This window comes from Ochotona curzoniae, unplaced genomic scaffold (genome assembly GCF_017591425.1).
Source record: "Ochotona curzoniae isolate NIBS_2020 unplaced genomic scaffold, NIBS_Ocur_1.0 contig_2210, whole genome shotgun sequence".
Lineage (NCBI taxonomy): Eukaryota > Metazoa > Chordata > Mammalia > Lagomorpha > Ochotonidae > Ochotona > Ochotona curzoniae.
In genome coordinates this window covers 52,086,692-52,111,212 of record NW_024465369.1, presented here as the reverse complement: position 1 = coordinate 52,111,212, position 24,521 = coordinate 52,086,692, and the positions used below count along the sequence as shown (strand labels likewise).

The 24,521-nt window shown below is 38.4% G+C and overlaps 1 protein-coding gene across 1 annotated transcript in view; it reads left to right on the top strand.

Moving 5' to 3' along the window:
- The window catches only part of HECW2 (HECT, C2 and WW domain containing E3 ubiquitin protein ligase 2), a 222,534-nt gene that overhangs the window by 81,511 nt on the left and 116,502 nt on the right, over nt 1–24,521 (top strand). The window contains exons 2-5 of the mRNA XM_040971908.1: nt 3,324–3,431; nt 13,636–13,730; nt 17,977–18,052; nt 23,290–23,459. Coding sequence (XP_040827842.1) covers nt 3,324–3,431; nt 13,636–13,730; nt 17,977–18,052; nt 23,290–23,459 — 449 coding nt within the window. The remainder of the gene's footprint in view (nt 1–3,323; nt 3,432–13,635; nt 13,731–17,976; nt 18,053–23,289; nt 23,460–24,521) is intronic.

Sequence of the window (24,521 nt, the reverse complement as noted above, 5' to 3'; positions counted from 1 at the left end):
AGGAAAGTTGTATGCCTAGCCACTTTTCAAAAAACAAACATTTCAAATAGTTGGAATCTCTGTGTCCCTATAGTCTGTTCCCTTCGGGCTCCAGCCCTCTGTGGCTTCCAAGTGACCAATCAACTGTTAACTTTATTTGTAAATCACAAAAATCTGTTTTTCCAAACAAGCACTTCTTGCCACTAAAACATCTTTCAAAAGATGAAACAACTGCCTTGGTTGTCCATCCTGGATCAGTGATGCCCCCACAAGGATTCCAGGTCTGATTGTAGTGGCAAGTACTAATTATTGAGCAGGTTTTTTTTTTTATGGTAGTGGGTGTATCTGTCAGGAATTATGTTAGCTACAGGAAATGGAAGGCAATCACAGTAAGTTAACCAAATAAAAATTTGATTTTTCCTAGATAATAAGATCATCTAGAAGAAAGTAGCTCAGCTTCAGAGAACCATCACAATGGCTTCTAGCTTCTTATTCTGCTGTCCTATCATGCAGCTTTCATTCAAAAGGAGGACAAGGGAAGAGTGAAAACATGTTGCATCTGTCCTTCCTTAGTAGGAAAAAATTGATTGATTTTCCTTGAGCTCTTGGCTAGTAGACTTATACTTTCATCTCCCTGCCCAGAACTAGGTCACAGCCACCTTTAATTGCAACAGATTTTAGCTAAGATTTTTAAGTGCAAGAGCAGGGGTAATAAGAAAGAGAAAATGAGCACTCTCATCCAGTAGGACAATCCCAAAGAACCCACTATGGCTGAGGCTGGGCGGGAGGCAAAAGCTAGCAGGTAAGAATTCAATGAAATGGGCATCCTGATCTGTTGTATCTTAATGCTAACTGCTGGCTCCCTGAGGCGAGTCTTTTTAAGCTAGATACTTTGTTGCCCTAACCAAATTGGGGTTTACTTGGCAAGGAAGAAGCTCAGTAGTTAGGCAGCATGCTGGGGTCCATGCAGTGGGTGTCGATGACAGAAAGGTGAGAAGAGATCAACTCTCCTGTTTGGCAAGACCCAGAGGAGTTTCCAGCTGTTTGGCAAGAGCTGGCGGAAGTCACTCTGACCACCTTGACGCAGTCTAACCCCCTTTTGCATGGACACTCCACCACCCCACCAAAAATTCAGTAATGATAGATTTAGATATTGTTGTCTGCCCCTATGAGATGGCTTTTGCAACTGATGTGAACTTGGGAGTTAATGTTTCTGATAATGTCTTGGTGAGTGGGCCTTTAACTGCAAACAGGAATACAACTAAGCCCATGCCATTTCTGGACATCTTATTGTGTGCCTGCCTACCCATGGCCCTGAAATCTGGACCAGACATGTAGGATGCCTTCTGGGAAACAGCTTGATAAGAATCTTACAGACTAATGGAAGTGATGGGAGTATGAGCTTCTATTGCTATGGCAAAAAAAATACAATTACTGTGACTCTAAAGGATAGCCTGCCTTTGCAACTCTTTGGAGCATATAAAAAGTAGCTTTTTAACCTGATTTTTAATTTTTTGACTAGAGGAATTGTAGAGGAATGTGTTACTGATTAGCAAGTACTTGCATGTGCCTTGGCTTTGGAGTCCTGGCTGTCGCTCCTTGGCTACTACTGAAGAATGAACAATGGCTTGCTTTGAAGAATATGAATACAGCATTTTACAGAATTATCTTTAGGGGCACCTGCTTAGACATGAAGTACAAACAGAATGACCAAATGTTTGTGCATTTCTCCTTAGTCATGAAGTAAAGATAGAACAATTAAATGTTTGTGCAGAAGCTTGTGATGTGGCTGGGTAAATAAAAAGGATAGCTTCTTGAGCTGCTATGAGAGGGCACCAAATGACAGTGTTCATCTTTTTGTCAATGCCACACACCCTTCTTGAGCTCCGAACTCGGCTGGAGCTGGCCTCCAGCAGGAGTAAGCAGTGTTGTTTCCAGAGAGCCACATGGCATCGTTCAAATTCAGTTTTAAGCAAGAGTGCCTTCATACATCAGCATTCTGATTGTAGTTCTGTGATGAAATAGAGGTGTTTGCTTGTGCTGTGTTTCTTGAACATAATATACAAAAGCAAGGATTGTATCTTTCCATTCTTAGGAGGAACAGAAGCTGCTTTTTGATCTTTTAACCAAGGAGTCTTTGGTTTATGGTCTAAATATAAAGGACCATGCCTCTCAAAGTTCTTTGGCTTGTGAATGTTGTAAAACTAGTGTATTTCAGGACAGCCACAGACAGATCCCTCACTTTGACCCACTTTCTGTTTCTTCCATGCTCAACAGTTCCTTCCTCTCAGCACTATTCTTTTGGGTTTTCTACATATTTCCTTTTGGTTGCTCTTACTGACTCTATTTCCTGTATTCCAGCTCACAAAGTGAACCTTTCATTGTGCTATGTAGTGTTTCGGAGACATAAAGATGTACATATGATTTGAAGAGCTAATTAGCACCTGACATTTTTACTGGACTCATAAAATTGCCCTTTACATGTTTTCTGTTTTTGTTTTCATTTTCTGCTCTGTACCTTTGTTGAGTCCAAACTAGAATGATGGTGAGTAAGTTCTAAGTTATCCTTTCAGCCTCCATATGGTGGGGCTGAACCTGGAGGAACCAGAACAGCCCTGCCACAATCCTAGAGCATCAACAGATCTATCCTAGAGTGTCAACAGATCTCCCTTTTTCGCTTGTGTGATGGACAGGTGCCACCATTTTCCATGTACCATGAAGTTAAGGAAGCTTGGGAAGCTCTGCTTTCAGATTTGTACTTTGGGTCCTGATTGTTTATCTTTCTTCCACATATAACAGCTTAAGTAAACACTTTCCCTTTTCTTTTCCTGCCTAGTCTGATTGTCTTTTGCCTTGGGCCTTTTGTAAAAGATTGCCTTAGGTCAGGTGATGACTTGTTTGCTGTCTCTTAAAAAGCAATGCTGTATCTTAAGTCAGCTTGCATACCTTAGTATCTTATTGTTGATCCCAACTTGAGTTCTGCTCTATTCTCCCAGTCTTGCTCTCCCTTTCCATTTCTTATAAAGAATTTGTAGATGAGACCTCGCCTCAACCTTGTTCTTATAACTCAGCTTATTGCTGAAGTTGTTGTACTTGTAGCCTTTATTTTTTGCCATAATGTCTATAGTCAACATTGAACAACCTGGCCAAGCCAAAGGATGCCATCTTAAATGCAAGTATACAAATTCAGCATGATAATCTATGGGGAGAGAGTCATTAAGAAGATTGCTTATTAATATTTTTCTCTTTATCTTTTTCCTCCTAATTTTAGAACTTATGTTGGTATTTGAATTGAGACAAAACAGGTGACAGTTAAGCTAAATTTTTTTCTTTGATTTTTCCAGATGAGAATTCTCCAGCCAACTTCTGGGATTCTAAAAACAGGGGTGTGACAGGAACACAAAAAGGGCAAATTGTATGGAGAATCGAGCCTGGGCCCTATTTTATGGAACGTAAGTAACTAAGTGTGAAATATAAACATGATATTGAACATAAAATGAAACATTTTCTGCATGTATTTTTAAAGCTTTTGCTTCTGTGATATGATACCTTACAGACCCACCCAAAGTAAAAAATGTAACAGTTTTAGAAAATGCTCATTGGCGGATCATCATCGATTGTGAAAAGCTGTGTGTATGTACACATACACATTTATGCAAGTGTATACACATATATGTATGTGTGGATAAGTATACAATATGTGTTTATTTATACTTTGTGAATATACAGTATATAAATTTTTATGGTTATTTTTAATACTTTATAAATTCATATATGTCTCTGTACCTGTTTGTATTTTTTTTTTGTAAGTTTTTGTTAATTTATTTGAAAGACAGACCTTCCATCTGCTGATTCACTCTGCAAACCATAATGGCTGGAGTTGAGCCAGGTTAATCCCAGGAGCTGGGAACTCAGTGGAAATATCCTAAGGAGTGGCAGGGACCCAGTCGCTTGAGCTTCCCAGGGTGCGTTAGCAGGCAGCTGGAATCAAGAGCTAATTGAAGACTTGATCTCAGAGCATCTAATATGGAATGTGGGAATCCTAATTCTAGGCCAAATGCTCAGCCAAATATATATGACATGTGTCTAATTTCAGGAAACAGATGCAATAATTCAATACTATTTAAATTTAAAAATGATATTTACCTTCAGAACACTTCCCTATTACCTTTGCCAGCAGCAAAATAATTTTACAGTTGGATCTTGTTTTTTTCAAAATGTTGTTTAGATAGTCTGATGCACACTGCCATAGTAGTCAACTTACTAGGACTAAATAGAAAAGTGAATGAATAAATTATTTCCTAGTTGGTCCAGGTTAATTTGTACATTTATAGAATTCATTTCTTTTTAATGTGAAAAAAATGGACCCACATTTTTATGAGTTGTTGAGCTCTGTGAAAGATCTGAAATTTCTTGTTTTACAAGAGTGTGTATGTGGAAGCCAGTACTTATAGATAGTATGTATATATTAAATCTTATATACATAGTTCAGTTTTATTAAGTGAAAACCAGTTGTAAGAATAGCTTTACTGGGGTTGGCATGGCAGCTCAACATATTCATCCTCAGCCTGCCAGTGCCTGCATCCCATGTGGGCACTGGTTCATGTTCTGGCTATTCTACTCCCCATGAAACTCCCTGCTTGTGGCCTGGGAAGGCAGTGGTGGATGGCCCAAAGCTATGGGACTCTTCACTTGCATGGGAAATCTGAAATAAGATCCGATTCCTGGCTTTGGAATGGTTCTGGATATTGTGGCCATTTGGAAGTAAACCAGTAGATGGAAGATCTCTGTCTTTCCTTCTCTGTATAAATCTGCCTTTCAAACAAAAATACATAAATAAATCTTTAAAGAAAGATTATCTTCACCGAAACATCTGAAGATGTTTAAATATAAAAAGATATATAATAAATTGACATAATTACTCTGATTTTCCACTAAAGATGCCAGGTCATTTCTTCTATTGTCCTTAATTAGCATTTCAGAGCTTTCTTTAATTCTGCTTCTCCCCTCAAGAAATGTCTTGCTTTCCTAGTCAAAGTTTTCTGGCTAGATTTTCTCTTCAGTTCTTAAGTGAAACATAGCTTTTGAGGAAACACTTACGATTCGATAAGAAGCAGACGAGGTCCTGGATTGCAGCGGGTACAGACACACCTGGCATAGGGGCAGCTAACAGCACAGCATGTAAAGGAAAGCCTGGAAGAGAAGGTTGGCACCTTTTCATGCAGACCAAGGCTGTTTCTCACATGCTGCGTGATTCCTTGGTCTTACTTCTTTCTAATTTGTTTTCCAACATTGTCTTGGCTGGTATTACCATCTAAGTGGTGAGGGAAGTACTTGGTAAAAGGGGCGATGGGATGTGGAATTGCTGGTTTTACTTTCAGTGACATTCCTCCCTTGATAGGAATCCAGGGTTTAAGAGGCTGGTCTGAGAAATATTGCCAACTAAACTTCAGGGGAAAAGGGTAAAACGATCTTCCTGCTCGCTCCTAAGTGCGGAAGTCTGCTGGTAATGACTGTGTGTTGATGAAGGGTGCGGATTTCTATTATGGACTGTGTGAACACCTGGGAAGAAGTCAGTATCACATGCTGCTGTAATTTAGAGCATTATGTGAGGGAAAGAAACATTTACAGAGTCTCATTTGCTGTGATTGATTTTCTTTCTCCTCCAAGTAGTGTTAAGAGATTTGTAATGGCCTGGCTGATTAGGCTATAGTAAATATGTCTGCGTTGACAAACATTTTCTCTATAGCTCCTTCTATTATTTAATAGAAATGGGCTTAACATTGAATCTAGGAACTGGGAATGAAGGAAAAGCAGTTTTTACTTTTGTTTAGTGCTCTTATTTAATTCTTCACCCCCAAAATCAGGAACATTGTGTAACAAAATGGCAACACTAGACACATTCAAGAGTATATTTTATTTTGACTGAGAAAAGCAGTATAAGTTAAAGTTCAGGATGATGAATAGAAATTTCAGAAAGATTCTACTTAGGAGTAAGTCTGTCCTTATTACTCAGAATTAGGCCTGCCCCAACACACATTGCCATGTCTGCAATGTTGAGAATAATGGGGGGTAGGGGAAGGTAGTTATAATAGTGCTTGAATTCTGTGAATTTTAAGTCAAAAAGACTGTTTTAGCAATCTAAAAGAACACATCATAGTGTCACTAGAGCTGATGCCATGGGGGAAAAAAAAACAGGTGGGAGAGTTAGCTTGTAATATTCTGGATATTTTCAGCCACTGATCTTGAAAACATATGATCAGTAAGAACGTTTGTTTTCTGTTCCAGGAAGAAAATGTGTTTAACTTCAGCTCAGCAGAAGTCCATACAAAGTCAAAATCTCTGATAATGGATCTAATTCCTCGGCAAACCTAGATTTGAGAACTGTCTAGGCCCTCTTGCTCTTTTTCTTTTCCTGTTTCTCCTTCTCCTTCTTGTCTTCCTTTGGCAGAGAGAAACTAAAAGAAGGAGAGATACAGGAAACTGGCATCTCATCTATTGTTGTACTCACAAATGCACGTGACAGCCAGAGCTGGGTCAGGCTTCACCCAGGATTCAATCCAGGTCTTCCATAGGGATGGCAGAGACCCAACTACTTGAACTGTGCCCACTGCCTCCCAAGGTATGCATTAGCCAGAAGCTGGAATCAAGACACATAGCCAGGAAATGATTCCATGCACTCCAATATGGGGCACAGATTTTAACAATATCCCCAAAGTCTTCTTCTGACTATAAGAGACCCTTGATTTCTCTGGATATATCTCAGAGGAGGTGCTGGTGGTTTACCTTATATTATAATTAGTCATACCTGAGTAGCTTTGAAGGAAACAGATTGGCTTAATTTGGGATAGATAACCTTTGCAGACATTAGAGAAGAAAATCTTCATTCTCGCATGCTAGGCATAAAACTGTCAAATGTTTCTCAGACCTGATTATGTTTGTTCATAGTGCCTGAATGAGTCATCATGCTGCATGCATTCTTGAGTTTTGAAATTTAAGAGGTTTCAAAAGCTGATCTGGCATTTGAGGATGTCTATTCCACATAGTCTTTCCTAGATTGGGGTCATTGCTTAATAGCTTCATCCATACCTGTTTTTTAAAGATTTAGGCATTTTTATTGGAAAGACAGATATACAGAGAGAAGGAGAGAGGAAGATCTTCTGTCTGCTGATTCATTGCCCAAGGGGCCGCAACAGGTGAAGTCGAGCTGATCTGAAACCAGCAGCCAGGAGCTTCTTCCAGGTCTCCCACACAGGTGCAGGGTCCCAAGGATTTGGGCCATCCTCAACTGTTTTCCAAGGCCACAAGCAGGAAGCTGGATGGGAAGCGGGTCTCCAGGATTAGAAATGGAGCTCATATGGAATCCCAGTGTGTGCAAGCTGAGGACTTTCGTCACTAGGCTACTGTGCTAGGCCCCATACTGCTTTTTTGATCTTTCCTTCTTTCCTTCCTTCCTTTCAAACATGTCCCAAACCATCAGGAAGTATTTGAGTGACAACTTTGTAGTACGTACTATTCTAGGTAATCATTTATCCCGAATCAGTGAGCTTAGAAGTAGCGACTCCCATTCTGTGTTGCTGTGTACTGAGTTGCTTGGTGATCATGAAGGATGCTAACACTGATACTTGTATAAATTATGCCAAACTCACACATTTTGATGTCTTAGTCCTGTGGAGTAAACACAGGATTCAGAGGCAGAGATGCAGTTAGCATGGAGAATGAGAGGTTCACATCCAGAAAGTAGTGAACCTCCGGATAGCGCTTTCCAATGTAGATACCACCTGAGATCATTTTTGTTGGGAGAGCAAGAGTGAGCTTCATCTCATTTTTCCTGGCACGCTGCTAGTCTAATCTGTTTTTTTTATAACATCAATGAAATAATTTTATTTTCTATTTATTGATGAATTCAAGAATAATGAGAACAACATAAGCATTTTAGAACCTGTCATTAATGTAACAAGTTTACAATACATACACCATGATGATAAAAACTGACATAAAATGCATGTAACATTGTAACTTTCTGCCCCAGTCCGTCATATTTAACAGAAATGATTTATCTAATTAGAACATCACAGTTGCATCTTGATGAGCTTTTTTTTAATTGCATTTCATTTTATAACATCGTTTCATAGGCTCTAATGTTCCCCCATCCCCTCCCCGTGCCCTCCCCCCATGGTGGATTGCTCCACCTTATTGCAGTATTACATTCCTGAGCTCCTTCCTGCTGACATCAGGCAGGTTGTTTTTCCCTTGAATGGATTTGGTCTTTTCATTGTGTGTCATCATACTATTACTATTATGTTTCGGTTTATTTTGTTTCTAACTATATTAAACTTCTGTCGGAGCAACACTGACTTTGTCAATCTTTCATTTTTCTAATTGTTTTTCTGAGTTACTACAGAGAAAGACTTGACCGTTTTAGATTCCTCTTGGCCCTTGTTAAAGAGTGTATGACTTGGAAAGTTTCTCAAAACCATGTGAATTAAAATGTTTACTCTTTTGTAATGTGTTGCTTCTGTATAAGAACCATAATATTAAGAGTTTCATAAAGAACAGAGTAAGCACTTAAAGGATGTTCCAGAATAAGTTCCAATTAGCTTATTTTAAAAAATCCATGTTAGTGAAATAGAAATGATGAAAGAAAGATGGGTATTTGCATTCCACCCATCTTTATGGTTCAAAATACTTGACTTGTAGGAACTTGGAGAAAATCCAGACTTTCTAAATAGGAACAAGCTGTTAGCTACTGCCCAAGTGAATCTTGTTTCCATTTAAGGTGGTGAGCATGACCCCAGTCTTTGAGGCAAACCCTTTCTTGTGGAGAGTGGCCTTAGAATCTTTACTCAGAGAAGGCTTGAAATGCAGTATTTATAAATTACAAGAGTCCTGAGAGTCCATGTAACTGTGTTGAGATTGCTTTTTATCAGCAAAATTTGGGTAGGTAATACATGAAAGTAGTATAATGTCTAAAATGCACAAATTTAACATACTGTTCCCCCCATCTTTGTGTCCTGTCCCTGGTTTCCCCACCCTGAAGGTGACCACTGTTACCAGCTTTGTATTATCTGCCTGGAAATATCTTATTCAAATGCAATTTCAAAATACACTATTTTAACTTTTATTTATTATTTTGGGGATAGCTTTTAAAAACATTTATTTATGTTTTTGAAGTCAGAGTTACAGAAAAAGGAGAGACAGAGAAAGATTTTCCATCTTCTGGTTCACTTCCCACATGGCTGTAATGTTCAAAGCTGGGCCAGGCTGAAATCAGGAACCAGGAACTTCATTCGGGTCTCTCACTTTGGTGGCAGGAGCCCAAGCATTTGGACTGTCTTCTGCTTTTTCCAGGCTATTAGCAGGGAGCAGATCAGAGGTGGGGCAGCTGGACTCCAACATCCTATATGAGCATGGGTTCGAGTCCTGGCTGCTCTGCTTCTGTTCCAGCTCCCTCTGTTAGTGTTTCTAGGAAAATAACAAAAGATAGCTCAAATACTTGGGGCCCCTGCCACCCCCACAAATTACCTTGAAAGAGTCCTAGGCTTCTAGCTTTGACTTGGTTTAGTCCCAACTATTGCAGCCATGTGGGAAATGAATCAGTAGATGGAAGATTCCCTCTTGTCTGTTGCTGTCACTCTTGCTTTGCCTTTTGAATAAATACACATATCAATCGAGCAATAATTAAATCTTTTGAGAGAAATAGTTCAACAAATTTTTGTGGAAAGATCATAGTTCAGCAAAAATATAGACAGGGGCTGTAAGCAATAATCAAATACAAAATGTTCAACCTTACTCATATACTGCCATTTTTAAAATAGTCACAGATCATTGAAACTATTTTGGCAAAGATTTGAAACAAAATTTGACAAAACACTACACATGTAGCAAAACTGACACACAGGCGTTTCTTTGTTGTTGTTCTTTTAAACAGTAGTAGAATGGTTGTTTTATAGTGCAATGTCAGAATCAAAGATACAGAAATCCCTTTCCCAAGAAAAGATTAAAGTTCCTAAACACTTTCCAGAGTCCCTTCTGCTTCCCCAGCCTCTCCTGCAGTGAGTCCAGAGTGACAGCTCAGGGACACTCCCCTCTCTTCTGTGATAGAGGTGGAGTTTGCATGCTGTTGGCCTGGGGGATGTTGCCGTTTGTTTTAATGAGGGATAGTAAGTTAAAATTTTTGAAAATGAAACTGGTACCTCTTCTAAGCAGTTAAGTTGAGGGTACCAAATCTTTATTTTGGTGATTCTATAATCAAAAGTGTCCTGAGAATTACTGAAAGGACCAAAATATACCTTCATGATACATGATCAGTCTCAAACATTCTGCAACGCCATGAGGAGATTCAACTTGGGCCTTGCTCTCTGCCTCAGTTATCAGGCACATGTTTGCTTCTGCTTGCCCTTGTGGTTATTTCTTAGGCTTAGGTTTTTTTAAAAAAACTTTCCTCTTAACACTAGAGGTCACACATTGCAGTTAAAACAGAGGCATAGGTTCCTGGGTGCCTAATTCACTCTTCCATTCATTTTGTAACCTTCTCAGTTGCCTTTTCCCATCACAAAGTTATTTAAGTATGTTAACTGGAATGCTGCTCTCTCCCATTCTCAGAGAGGGGATATTGTTTCATTAAATCAGATTTCAAAATGTTGAGTGATCTTTTCAAGCACTGAATACAGCAGTCTCCCCATTTTCCAGGGTCAGGGGAAGAAGCGTTAGAAGTCTCCAGTGGATATCTGTACCATAGGTACTTTCAAGCCTTGTGTATACTAGGTGTTTTCCTATAGACTCTGCAGCATTTCCACATTGTGCTAGTTTTTCTGCCTTCCCATGATCTATGTCCTGATGCCTCCTTCATATCACTACTGTTGCATTTTGGGGTCACTGTTAAGTAAAACAAGCATTACTTGAACACAGGCACTGCGTTGTCATGACAGTAAACCGGAAAACTGAAATGGCTATCAGTAACTGCAAGGTGGGTAGTGTATACAGAATGGACACATTGGATTCATATCTCAGGCAGGGAAGAGCAGGATACTGTGAGGTTTCATCATGCTACTCAGTCATTAAAATCCATGACTTGTTTATTCCTAGGGTTTTCCACTTACATTTTTTGAATCATAGTTTACTGGAATTTCGAGGAAGTTAAACAACAGGTGAGGGGGAATTCGTATCATGTTTAAATATGAAATCTACCTCTCAACATGGAACATAGCTGTATTTTAAATGGCAGCTATCATAAGTGTTATGTTAAAGATGCTGGCTAGTTTTTCTCTGGGTTTTGTCCAGGACTGTGGTTTTTATTTATTTATTTTTGTCTGGTGCCCAGGCTGTTTGTGCATAGCTTTGTAATGGTGTCTCTGTTAGTCCTCTCAGCCTTGTACTTCTGCAGCACAGCTTTGCAGAGTTTCTGGTGACCATGCCCACACATTCTGCATTTGTATAACTCAGAGTGAATCTGCTTTATAGTTTCCTGGATTCTAATTTGTCATATGACTGAAGAATTTTTGTTACAACAAGGAATAAAGTAACACCTGAAGGATGACATCAGCTGGGCTTGTCATCAACATCCTCCAAACAAAAATATAATTAAACTTTTTGGGTTTCAGAGTCTGTTACCTAGCTGACCACTGATAATTTAGAAAAGAACATATGGATGAAATCCTAGCTTGAGAAGGAGTTCTTAGAAGTCAATATGCACTTCTCTTCATTGGAAAGCAGCCTGCCCGCTCAGTGACCACTGATTCATCTCTCAGCTGCTGCTCCAAGCAAACCCAGGGACTGCTGATGGCCCAGCAGTTAGAGTGTGGTTCTTACGAGCTGCTGCCTACAGATTTTAGGCCTCATGCACATCCCTGAGGTTTGTTTTGCTTTGGCAATCCAGGTATATACTGACTTAGGCTTATGCATGTAGAATGTGTACTGTATATTGGTCATGAAAGAAAGCAAGTGGAATAGTAGTGTTTGTTCAGTCTATCTAACAGCTCCTATTTCAAAAATAATCCAAAGCTGTGTTAGTAGAGGAAAGCCATTTACAGATTTTTTTTTTTAGGTAGGCAAAGCAGCATAAAATTGGAAGTTCTGAGCAAGTCGTCTTATTCCTTAAATCCAGAAAGCTCATTGCTCCTTCTGTTTCTGATATTACTTACTCCTTTACCCTCACTTTTCTTCTCTCAGACCTGTTTCTTCTCCACAGCTTTTATTGACATCCCCATGTCTTCCCTAATTTCCTCCATGTGGTCTCTTAGCTCATTTTTCTTTTTAGCATTTGTCTTTTGTCATTTCCCTGAATGTCTTTTGAGCTGCTACACTCTAAAAGAGCTACTAAACCAGAAAACTATCCCTGATTCTGTTGCACAGTCTGTCTGATACAATATTGTGCATGTGTTGTGGCAGATATAGAGTAAAACTCTTTTGGTTGATTACATTGGCTAAATTATGGATTATTGGGTAGTGATTAATTATCCAAAAGAACAGCTCAGAATTTCATTTCATGTTGAAACTTTACAATTTAGTGTTTTGTCATTGATATGAATAATGTAATGATATCAATTTCTGGAAGAGGATTTTTCTTATAGAACTTTCTCTCAAGATAAACAAACCAAATATGCTACAGGAGATCAGGGAAGTCAGCGGAATATTAACTTCCTTTGGGAAATACATCCAGCAGTCCCACTTCAATGGTCCAGATGACTCATGTGACACAGGAACTCCTTCCTATGGCTGAGAACTGCCCCCTCCCCAGGGCCTGCCCATCAGCACATTGTCTGTGTTGTACAATTCCTTGGGAAAACACACCTCACAGTGACACTGCAATTGACTCATACTCTCTGAATGCAGGGGAATGCCCTTGACTGTAAGTTTGCTCTTTGACACACTTTGGCTTAATCCTCTTTAAAATTTTAGTTACTTTCCATAAACCGTAACTGACATTTGGGTTACTTTTTATCAAGTTCACTTTACCAGAACAAAATTAGTAAGATTTAAGGAATTTCATGTAATACCAGTTGCTCCTAAATTTGACCTCTTGTCTGGTGGTATAGTTAAATCTCTTTAAAAAAAATAAAAATAATACAGAATCCCAGAGAGTTGGCTACACTATACCTCCCTGCATTGCGTCTTCCCTCTATTTCCTTTGACAACTTCAGCTTGTATGAGACATATGTAGGATGACAGCTCTGGAATCTGAAAGAATGGGATTGAGTCTCTACTGTCATTTCTTCTTTATTTGACTTTATGTGTGATACAGAAAAAGGAACTTCTGCCTTCTAAGGTTGTTGTGAGGGTTGCACAACATAAATATGCATCTTCACTTGATCCTAGCCAAAAGGCCAAGAAGAGATATAAATATGCATCTTAACACTGGTACATTATGGAGCACCTCAAATATTTCTTAGTCTTATCTCTCTACTGTTTCTATTTCGGCATGATATTTTGTGCACCATGTTTTGATAAGCTTGAGATGTTGTTGACGAGTTTCCAAGACATGTCTAAAATCAAATAGCAATTGATATCCATTGCCTGTGGCTGGAAAAGAAGGGATCACTCAGAATCAAGCACAGGATTGGCTGAGACATGGAATGGCACTTTTCCTTAGCTGATTCTTATATAACTTGTTTTGGTGTTTAAATGACTGTTTTGTTTTTTTCCCTTGCTTTGCAGCGGAGATAAAAATCTGTTTCAAATACTACCACGGCATAAGTGGCGCCCTGCGGGCCACGACCCCCTGCATCACGGTGAAGAACCCAGCTGTGATGGTGAGTGCCCTCTGTGCCAGCTGCTGCATGAGCTCCAGGCTTCTGTTTTTAGCCTGGGCAGTCCTGACAGGATTATTAGGAACAATGAAAAAGGAAACGTATAACAGTGTGGGCACTGTTTTAGGAAAGGAAATAACTCACAAGGCTGACATACCTGAATCTGTTCATAAATCAACAGAAAAATATGCTTGCATTTATAGAAGTTCTCTGTATAGTCATCTCTTCAGGAAACCAACTTTTGAATGCTTTATCATGGAAGGTTTGAAGCTTAGCCTGGATGATTGTAAGGTAGTAATGAATGGCATGATTTAATTTAATTTATATTGGTTCAGGAAGTAAAATGGGGAAAATAAACTATTTAAGTGGGGGATTCTGTGCACCAGTCAGTTCAAAGAGTTTTTGTCCCAAAGAGAGTGTGAGATAGGAATCACTGGATCCCTCTTAATATCAAATTGATGTTGAGCCACTTAACATAGCGAATGTAATAATGGAAGCTATCTTCTTCTGGCCTTCATTAAGAAACAGATACCTAAATCTGTTTGCCAGGAAACCAATTTGCTTACAGCAGCACTGAGAGATGGATCCGTGGTTGGCAAGTGTGCGGGTTATTTTCTGATAAAGAGAAGGGCATATTGGCAAGACGTCTTCCTCTAACTCCTTCTCAAGCTAGGATTTCATCTATATATTCTTTTCTCAATATTAGTAGTCAGCTGGATAATAGACACTGAAACCAGAAAAAGTGTAATTATAGTTTTTTGTAATTATAGTTTAGATGTCCTGATGATGGAATGGACCTTGCTTTGGTTAATTTTTTTAAAAGATTAATTTATCTGACGAATGCAAAAAGAGGGAAAGACAAAGAGATTGCTTTTCCACTTCCCAGATGCCTAAAGAAAAGGGGCTTTGAGCAGGCTGAAGCCAGGAGCCAGGAAATTCATTCAAATTTCCCTTGTGGGTGGCACTGGTCTCATGGTATTGATTTTGCATTGAGATCACTGTCAAAGTCTGTGGATAGTTTGGAGATAATTAATTTGCTTCACACAGGTTTTAGAGCACCATAAAGGCTTCATCAATATGATAGTTGCTGTCAAATACACTTTTTTGGTTCAGTGGCCAATGTACTCATTAGTTAATAGATTTCTGGCTGAATTTGAAACCATTGGGTCTGTCTGCAAAATTGAAAGGACACCTTATTGTTGCAATCAGCACTGTGTTTCCGTAGCAGCACAGTCGCCACATAGAAACATGACATGTCGTTATTGTGACTGATGAGCAGTATTGATATTCACAAAGCCACTTAGTATAATTGCCACTTGTCCAAATCAAAGAATAGATCAAGAAGAAGAAGCAGAGAAAATCCATGGGGAAGGAAATGAGCAGCCCTGCTAATCATATGGTCTCCTTTCTCACATATCCCTTTACAATGAATCAAGGATTTAAAACAAAACTAAATTTGTGTCTTCTCTGTCATTTCTATTTTGACGTCATTGCCATTCATCAGATTACACAGAGCTGTGTGTCTCAGCCACTTGGAACAGGAAATCCTTTGGCTGCAGGAGCAGATTAAGGCCACCATCACTCACCACCACACATTGTTTCCATGCTGGATTGACAGTGCTGCTGCTGGGTTTTCCTGGAATCAATCTGTGCAGTGAGTTTATTTAAAAACTCCTGTAAACATTGAGTGCAGCTGTGTTATTTTCATCAGCGTCCCTGCATTTAGTGGTAAGGTTTGGTGTAGTGAATGGTAAAATTGGATTCTCTGAGAAGTATTTCCAGAGCTGTCTTGTAAGATACTCTTTCTGTGAATTTGTTGAGGATTGTTTCAGATTAGTTTTGCCAATCTGAAAATGAAATTGCAATTTTCAAAGGAAAACTAAAGGATGTTTCTTTTCTTTCTCATCATTGGTTTCTTACAATATTTTACAAAAATTTAAATGAAAACAGGCCATGAACCTCAGTCTCAGTTAATTAGCCAAATTTCCCATAACAAGCAGAGATGTTATATTCTTGGATTGCCTTGATCTACTGGGTGTTATCTGAAGGAGTTCCTGTTTTTTTGGATGCCTGACTCAGGATGCCCGCTCCCACCCCCCAAATCAATAAAACAACAACTAAACAGCAAATGCTGAATATCTGACTCATTTGTGGTCTACATTAACTTGTTATTCTGCAGGGTTATGCGAGGTGAAAACAAGATGAGCGAATTATGTTAGTTTCTTGTCTGGTCAGTTACTGCTGCCTCAGCTACAATTACTCTGTGAAGAACAAAGCAGAGAAGTATAGTACAATATCATGAGTCCATATATGTTTTTGAGAGCCAGCTCTGTGATCATTAAGGATTGGTTCTGTGAAGGGAATTGAATAAACCTGAATGATACCCCAGTATGTTTCAGATGACACATGAAATCATCAGAAACAGTTGTCACACAAAAATACTAAGGTACAGAAATGGCAGAAGAAATTTGCATTTTAAAATTAGAATGCAATTGCTCTTGTAATTTCTCGACTTTACCTGGATTAGTAACTCCTGGTGGTATAGTTATTACAGGGGAATGAGAAGCATACCAAAAGAAAAAAATATGGAGAAACTGTCAAAGAAAACATAGAATTGGATAAAAATTAAACCAGTGAAAAGAGATTTTAATCTGAAGCTAATGTGATAGGAAAAGCGACCTCAAGCAGGGGAGCAGCCCTTCAGCATAGTGGCTGAGAAACATGTGCTGCGTATTGGCGTGCAAGGGTTTGGTTTCCAGCAGCCAACTCCAGCTTCACACCAAGGCAGACCCTGGAAGACAGCAATGATGCCTCATGTGGTTCAGTTCCTGTCACTCACAGGGATTAAAGTCCCAGTCTTCAGTCCCTGCCCCACCCAAGCTGTTGTAGGCATTTGGGGACTGAACCAGCAAGTTGAAGCTTTTCTTTTTCTGTCTCTCAATCTCTGTCTCCCTACCTGTGTATCTCAAGTAAATTTAAAAAGGAGACCTCAGTAAATAAAATGGAAATTTAAACAGTGGAGTCTGGGCTTGCGAACAGTGGGTGAAAAATTCTAAGGAGGATAGTTAATTCTTACTAAAATGACCTAATAAAATTCTTTCTTAAGGAGCGGCAGAGTTCTCACATGTTAACAGGGGACTTATAAAGGATGAGGAATTTTCCCTACTATTAAGGCTGGAAACCTAGTAAGAGTAGAGTTTTCTGTAGCCTGACTTAGGAGGATTTTGCTAAAATCAGACTCTGTGGGATTGGGATGGAGACCTAGTGATGGACCTAAAAGATCCTGATGAAAGTTAGGCCAAGGACACATTTTTTTTTTTGTCAGAATACTGTAATGTGCATTTAGGATTAAAATGTGATCTTTAATTTCCAACTATTCAAAATATTGTCTGCCTTCAGTTATGCCTGTTAGAGTATTACAGTTGTACTTTACAGAGTATCAGAAAGATCTTCCTTCCTAGTGTGCCATAAATCATATACTTATACATAACATGAAAAGAAAGTTCTAAATTTGCTTTGTGGTCTGTAAATTACTGGTTTCAAGTGCGGTATAATTTACTTAAAAGCTTTTACAAAATGTTTTCTGTAGAGAAGCACTACAATTTCTTATTGTTAATTACAATACTATGGTGTCAAGAGTCTAAAGCACAAAAGAAGTAGGTCTGTAAAAGAAGTGGGATACCCATGTGGAGACTCAGAAATACCTGTCAAGGAAGAGATCTTCTGTATATAAGGATGAGTCTAATACAAACTAATCTCATAATTTAGTTTATTCTGGATTTTCCTAATGAACGTGAAGAAAATTGATATTTCATTTCTATGGGAACATTTAATGCAGTGATATAAATACATTTACCATGTACCTGTCCATCATATTTTTATTTGGGATTGATTTATTTTCATAAAGACTTTTGAAGCTCCTGTTTTTTGTTGTTGTTTAGGATAAAGGTCAAATGTAAGTGTAACCTTTTGTCTTGCCTACAAGAATCTATATTTTTGTCTCTTTTTTGAGATTTAGAAATGAATAAATATATTCTATAATGCAAGGACACTCAAAGTTCAAGGAAAATACAAATAATGAAAATAAATTATGCAGGATTGAAAAAAAAACTCCAGCTTTTAACCTCATCTTTTCATGAAGCTTATAAATTGCCCTGAAACATGGTAGATATAAAAATCATTTTTTCTGCAGACATTGAGTGGCATTCTTCTGTGAAATCATTCACATGTGACTGCTTTTTCTCTTCAGATGGGGGCAGAAGGCATGGAAGGAAGTGCTTCTGGGAACCTACATTCTCGGAAACTTGTGAGCTTTACACTATCAGGTAAGAGTGTCTTAAAATGCAGCATCCAATTTGAAAGTATATAATTTTCAAGGCTTGAATGGTCACTTTTTCCCAAGGACTCTATTATATGACAGGTGGCCTGGATTTTTTTCTTTTTGGTCATACTTCTGAAAATCTAAGTATGTGTTTAACATGATAACATTAGATTATTAATGTAAATTTAGAAATTATTACTCCTTCAAGGCTTTGTGATGCTTAAAAAAACTATATTAACTATGTATATTTACATAAAAGACCTATAGTGTAACATATGCAGATCTCACTGAGGATCTTTGATGATTGAAAAGTTAACGCTTATCTCAACCAGACAAAGGAAACATTTGTAAAGTAGGAGAAGAGAATAATCTCTTCTTAGATGAATACACAAGAAAATTGGAACATGAATAAGATAATTTTTGTTTTGTGGTTACTTAAATATTCTAATTGATTGTATGTCCTCCATGTAATTAAAGCACTGCTATTCAGGTTATGTCTGACTTTGATTTAGTTGAAACCAGAGATTAGTTTAAAAAGAATAGAATATTATTAGAGTTTATCATCTAATGGAATTTTTTGGGGGGTGGTATAATGTGTAAATTTCCACTAGCAAAATTTTTACACCGGGAATTTTCCTGCCTGTAAATATGTGTACTGTCTTGCAAAATAAAAATTATAAAATGTTTTTCATGTATAGGGCACTATCACAAATGCTTGAAAGTAATTGACCTTTAAAAAAATTATTGGCAGTCATAAACTTAAAAACTATTTTAGAAAAATTGGATGTTTGAAATGAACTTTTAAAAACAGACATACAAGGGCCCGGAGCGGTGGCGCAGTGGTTAAGGTACTCACCTTGCACGCCCAGGATCCCATATGGGCACAGGTTCTATTCCGGCAGCCCCACTTCCCTTCCAGCTCCCTGCCTGTGGCCCGGGAAAGCAGTCGAGGATGGCCCAAGGCTTTGGGACCCTGCACCCGCGTGGGAGACCCGGAAGAGGCTCCTGGCTTCGGTTCGGCATAGCATCGGCCGTTGCGATTCACTTGAGGAGTGAATCATTGGATGGAAGATCTTCCTCTCTGTCTCTCCTCTCTGTACATCTGCCTTTCCAATAAAAAAATAATAAAAATAAATCTTTAAAAAAAAAACAGACATACAAAATAAAGTCCGGGGCCCGGCGCGGTGGCACAGTGGTTAAAGGTCCTCGCCTAGCACGCCAGGGATCCCATATGGGCACCGGTTCTAATCCCGGCAGCCCCGCTTCCCTTCCAGCTCCCTGCCTGTGGTCCGGGAAAGCAGTCGAGGACGGCCCAAAGCTTTGGGAACCTGCACCCGCGTGGGAGACCCTGAAGAGGCTCCTGGCTTCGGATCGGCATAGTATCGGCCCGTTGCGCTCACTTGGGGAGTGAATCATCGGACGGAAGATCTTCCTCTCTGTCTCTCCTCTCTGTATATCCGCCTTTCCAATGAAAAAATAATAAAAATAAATCTTTAAAAAAAAATAAAAAAAAAAAAACAAAATAAAGTCCAACAGTGTCTGTCATCATGTTTTGCTTTTATTTTTGAATTAATATAGTGCTCCCAAAATTTAATTAGATCCACATTTTCTACCTATAAAAATGTGAATGAAAATGTATCTTTCCAATTGAGTGAGTTTTAAAATTTTAGGTTTTTTAAAAAAAGACATTTGTACATTACTTGCTTGTCACATGACGAGTGTTTGCTGTTCCTCCATGGCTTTCCATCTGTGTCTGTTTTTGCATATCTTCCCCAATGTGAGACTGCTTAATATGACAATAATTTTTGCTTTAGTTTTCTCGTGAATTTGGAGATTGTAAAGTGGTGGCTTATGGTTCAAAACTGGCCAAAAAATATGTTTGTTTGTTATCTTGAAGATTCAAAAAGAATCTAGGCTTTTAGAGGGATGCTAAAAAATACCACTAATGTGGTACTTCTGCCCCACCTCCTTTCCTGTTTTCTGAAAACACTGTGATTGGCAATATTTGCTTTAGACCTTTACAGTCTTAAAGGACTGCAAGTGCTACAACCCTGGTTGCATGAGCCTCATTAGCTCAGATAATGTTGTGTTTGACCGTGCCATTGATTAAAAGAAAAAAATTATTTTGAAAGCAAAATTATTTTTATTTATAAAGGAAACATGATACTTTATCTTTATCATGGGATCTTATGTTAGAATTACTACTCTATGCTTTCAAATGATTCATTTCATTCTGAATTTGACAGTCATATTGATTTTGACTTGAGGGGTGTTATTAATTCACCATGGGAGGATAATATATAGAAGTTAAAAATTCCCAGAGCATTTTCCTAAAATGTGGCAGATAAACATTGGGACACAAAATATATATATTTTTGAAACACCTCACCTTTTTTTACATGACACTAATTCATTACCTTAAATTTGTGTCATTTCCTATTACATAGTCAGAAATTGTCGGATGGTGCAGAAATGGTTCAAAATTATATTAGCTTAAATTCTATGTTTACTTAAGATTTATTTCTTTTTGCTGAAAGTCAATGTTACTCAAAGAGAGAGAGACACAGAGATCATGTATCATCCATCACCTGGTTCGCCCAGATAGTCACAACAGCCAGGGCTCATCCTGAAGCCAGGATCCAGGAGCTTCATCTAGTTATTGGTCAGCTTTTACTGCTTTCCCCAAGCCATGAACAGGAATCTGGATCACATATGGAACAGCTAGGATATGAAGTGGGAGCCATATGGGGTGCCAGTGTCACCAGTAGCTGCTTTGTGCACAGCATCACAAAGCCAACACCTCTCTAAGGTTAATTTTAAAAATTAATCTTGCAGTATATGATAGTAGATGATAGTATTTTTTTCTGGAACATTGAAGCTTTGTAGAATGTCTGCTTACAAATATTTCATTCTTGATTAGGATAAGTAGGTTTATACCTAATTGAACTTGATAGCCAAAATAAAATTCTCTTTTAAATATTTTAAACTTCAAATATAGCTTTAACTGGGATATTTTATGTGCCATACCTCTGTGACTTTGAGTCCTTCTTTGGTTTTTTATGTATGTAGATATTTGTAGGCAATAAAATATATAAACTTCAAAAGAGGACCAGTGGTGCAGACGATATGGCTAAAGGAACTGAAAAATCAGCTTATAAATAGTTAAGAATTTATTATAATTGTTCATGATTTTTTGTGCAATGCTCCTTTGTGGAAGATTTTGGTATTAAGGTTATCAGTAACAATTTACATCTCAGTTGTCAGGTGGAATACTTTTTTCCAAAGGATTTTTTGTATGTTCTCTGAGAATTTGTGGCAGCCATTTCTGTCCACGTTACTATTCATTCACTAAAAATAAATCTTTTTAGAAATAAGTAAATGTTTTTGGAAGACGATTTAATGTCTAAAGCATATCATTCTTTCTGAGTCCAAGTCAAGCATAATCAAGAAAGAATAAATAAATGTGTAAATTGTGAATCAAAGCCACCTGATGCTAAATAAGACTAAGTGAAAATATGTAGCATTATTGAATTGGCAATACAATTCTGAGACTACATTTAACAATGACTGTGTTACTTATGAAGTTAGGAGTTGGGACAGGAATGCTAATGAGATTACAGCAAACTTTCTGAAATGCCTAGCAGGTTCCTTGTCATCTTTTCCTTCTCCCCCTTTTTGTCAGATCAAACTCCTACTGTAGTTCATGTAGTTTTCTTAATGAAAGGTCCTCTTGGTTGAAATTTTCAGTACTTACTAATACATCAAATTGTTCTCCTCTCCTGCCAGTTATGTGTCATTAGACAGCCTGGTCTATTTTCCTCACAGCTATATAGGCTACTGGTCCTTTTTACTTATTTATTATTTATTTTTCACTTTTAAAGATGTGTTTCTTTGAAAGGTGGAGTCACAGAAACAGAGGGAGGAATAGAGAGAACTCTTCCATCTGCTGATTTGCTCTCAAATGACAACAGCCAGCCTGGGCCAGGCTGAAGCCTCAAGCCAGGAAATCCATCCTGCTGCCTTCCCAGGTACATTAGCAGGAAGCTGGATTGGAAACAGACTAGTCAAGATTCGGAATAGTACTCTAAAATAGGCTGTCAGTATTACAGATGGCAGCTTCTCCTATGCCCAATAACATATACAATCGATTCTTGAGGGCCAATGCTGAGCCTTCTCCGGGAAGCCTGTACTTTCTGGGGAATAGGGTTCTATGGTCAATCCAAGATCATCTTTTTTCCTCTAAAGAAAAATCTTTTGTTTCAGGACTGGGATTGCATGGATTCACTCTGGTGGCCTCCAATAATTTAGTGTCATTCTAGAAAGTCTGTTCTCCAGTTCACTGTATTCCAAAGTTCTTTAGAGGTTTGGGGTCATATGCAGAACTGCTATATGAGCCAAAGTATTTAAGGCCTTCCTAGGTTGATTATAACCTTAAATAGTTTCCTAGAAATAGCCACTTGTTCCCCGTGGCCAGGATAACTTGCTCCCCAGCCCTATTTTATTCAAACTGGATGTTGTCAGAAAAGCATTGCCCCAGTGGAGTCAGCTTTATCTCAACATCTTTGTGTCACCTGATCATTAAACACACACACACACACACACACACACACACACACACACACGCACACACTTCATCTAGAATATTTGTAATGCAAAACAGCAGCTGGTGAGTCTAAGGTAAGTTATAGAACCTTTAATTACTTTACAGACTCTGGAAGAGGTAATGGCACAATTATTTGAAACAGCAGGCAGCATTCACATTTTAAAATACTCTGGCCTATTTTTTCCTCTAATATTCATCACGTGTACAGAATATATATGACATTTCAATGTGGTGTACGTGAATGTGTTCTCTAAAGTTTTATCTCCAATTAAATTTAGTCCAAGCTCCTTTTCCCTATATGTGGGGATGCTTTAAAGAGTTCATAGGAGATAAGCTTATTTTGGTGTAAAATAATGTGAAATCCATGTTCACAGAAATGTTTTCTAAAAATTCATGGAATCACTACTATAGCTCAAGAAGCTTCACTTTGCTGAACAACCATGATGGGAATAAATTTCCTATTGTTTTATTAGATAATTTCTGTTAAGAGCTTCATTATGATTATCTAAGAACAGATTGTCTTTGAGCTACTGGTTCTAATCTGGTTGTGTGAATTCTTCCTTCTTTTCTGCTGTCCTTTCCTTCCTGTTTTCTCTTTGTACCTTCCTCCTTTTCTCCTTTCCTTTCCTTTTTTAAAGATCTTAGGGCAGTTGGCCTAAAGAAAGGAATGTTCTTCAATCCTGACCCTTACCTTAAGATGTCCATTCAGCCAGGAAAGAAAAGCAGTTTCCCCACCTGTGCCCACCATGGGCAGGAGAGAAGGTCTACTATCATCAGTAACACCACCAACCCCATCTGGCATCGAGAGGTAAGATGATCCTGAGGGATCTTCAACTTCACAGGTTGGAAGTTGGCCAGGTTCACCTCTTTGCCTAAGCCCTGCCTTGTGGAGCTGTTTATGGATATGGGCAGCATGGGTAAGATGCAGTAGACAGATGTTACAATGAGAATGGGCTCTTCCTGCCTCAACAGAGACAGTTTGAGGTGAGACAACCTAAGTACTCACCTTAGCAGCACAGCTTAAGGTGCTGCCAAAAAACTCAGGAATCAAAATGAATATCTTAGTGTATAGTTTGAGAAAATCATTATTAATGCAAAGAATAGTGGTGAACAAAATTAAAATTTCAGCAGTGACAGAATCTATGACAATGTCATATAGAGCCATTGCAGAACCTAAATCACAAAAAGTCAGTCACACTGAGTATGCCTTTGGGTATATTATATCCTAATGTGTAGTCATTACAAATATAGGGAATTTCTGTTTCTTTGGTCTTTGACAAATGCTTGATGGATTCCTAGAATCTTGTTAGTTAGATGAGCCCTCAAGACTGTCATCCTGAGCAAAGCCAGATTGTGTTGATTCTAAGCTTTCTCACAGCTACATTATGCTACTAAACATGATAGTAAACCATAACAAGGAAATCAAAGTTTTCATCTCATTAGAACTGTGGCAACTCAAACAATGAGCATCATACATCTGTTTTCATTGAGTGACCGAAGTATATGCTCTCCCACCATTGCTCAGAGATCTGAGGCAGATCAACACCCTCATGTAGGCATGTCTCTCTGGGTGAACTTCTATTGCCACAGAAGTTTTCCATTAATCTCATCCTAGAGTTTTAGTGACAAATGGTCTACCAGTTGTAGAAGTATTTAATTGGAGAAAGATATTCCAGAGAATCTAAGCTAAACTGGAAAAAGATATGGCTATTTGAGACTTGCCAGCCCAGCAAGGGTTGGTTCTCTCTTGGGCCTTCTATGGTTATCTAATGGATGTGTATTGCTTTTATTCTTATAAATGGTTTAAGGATCCACTTAAGAATTATGATGATAAGTAGCTCTTAAAAGTGTAGTTCTTAATCTAGCAAAT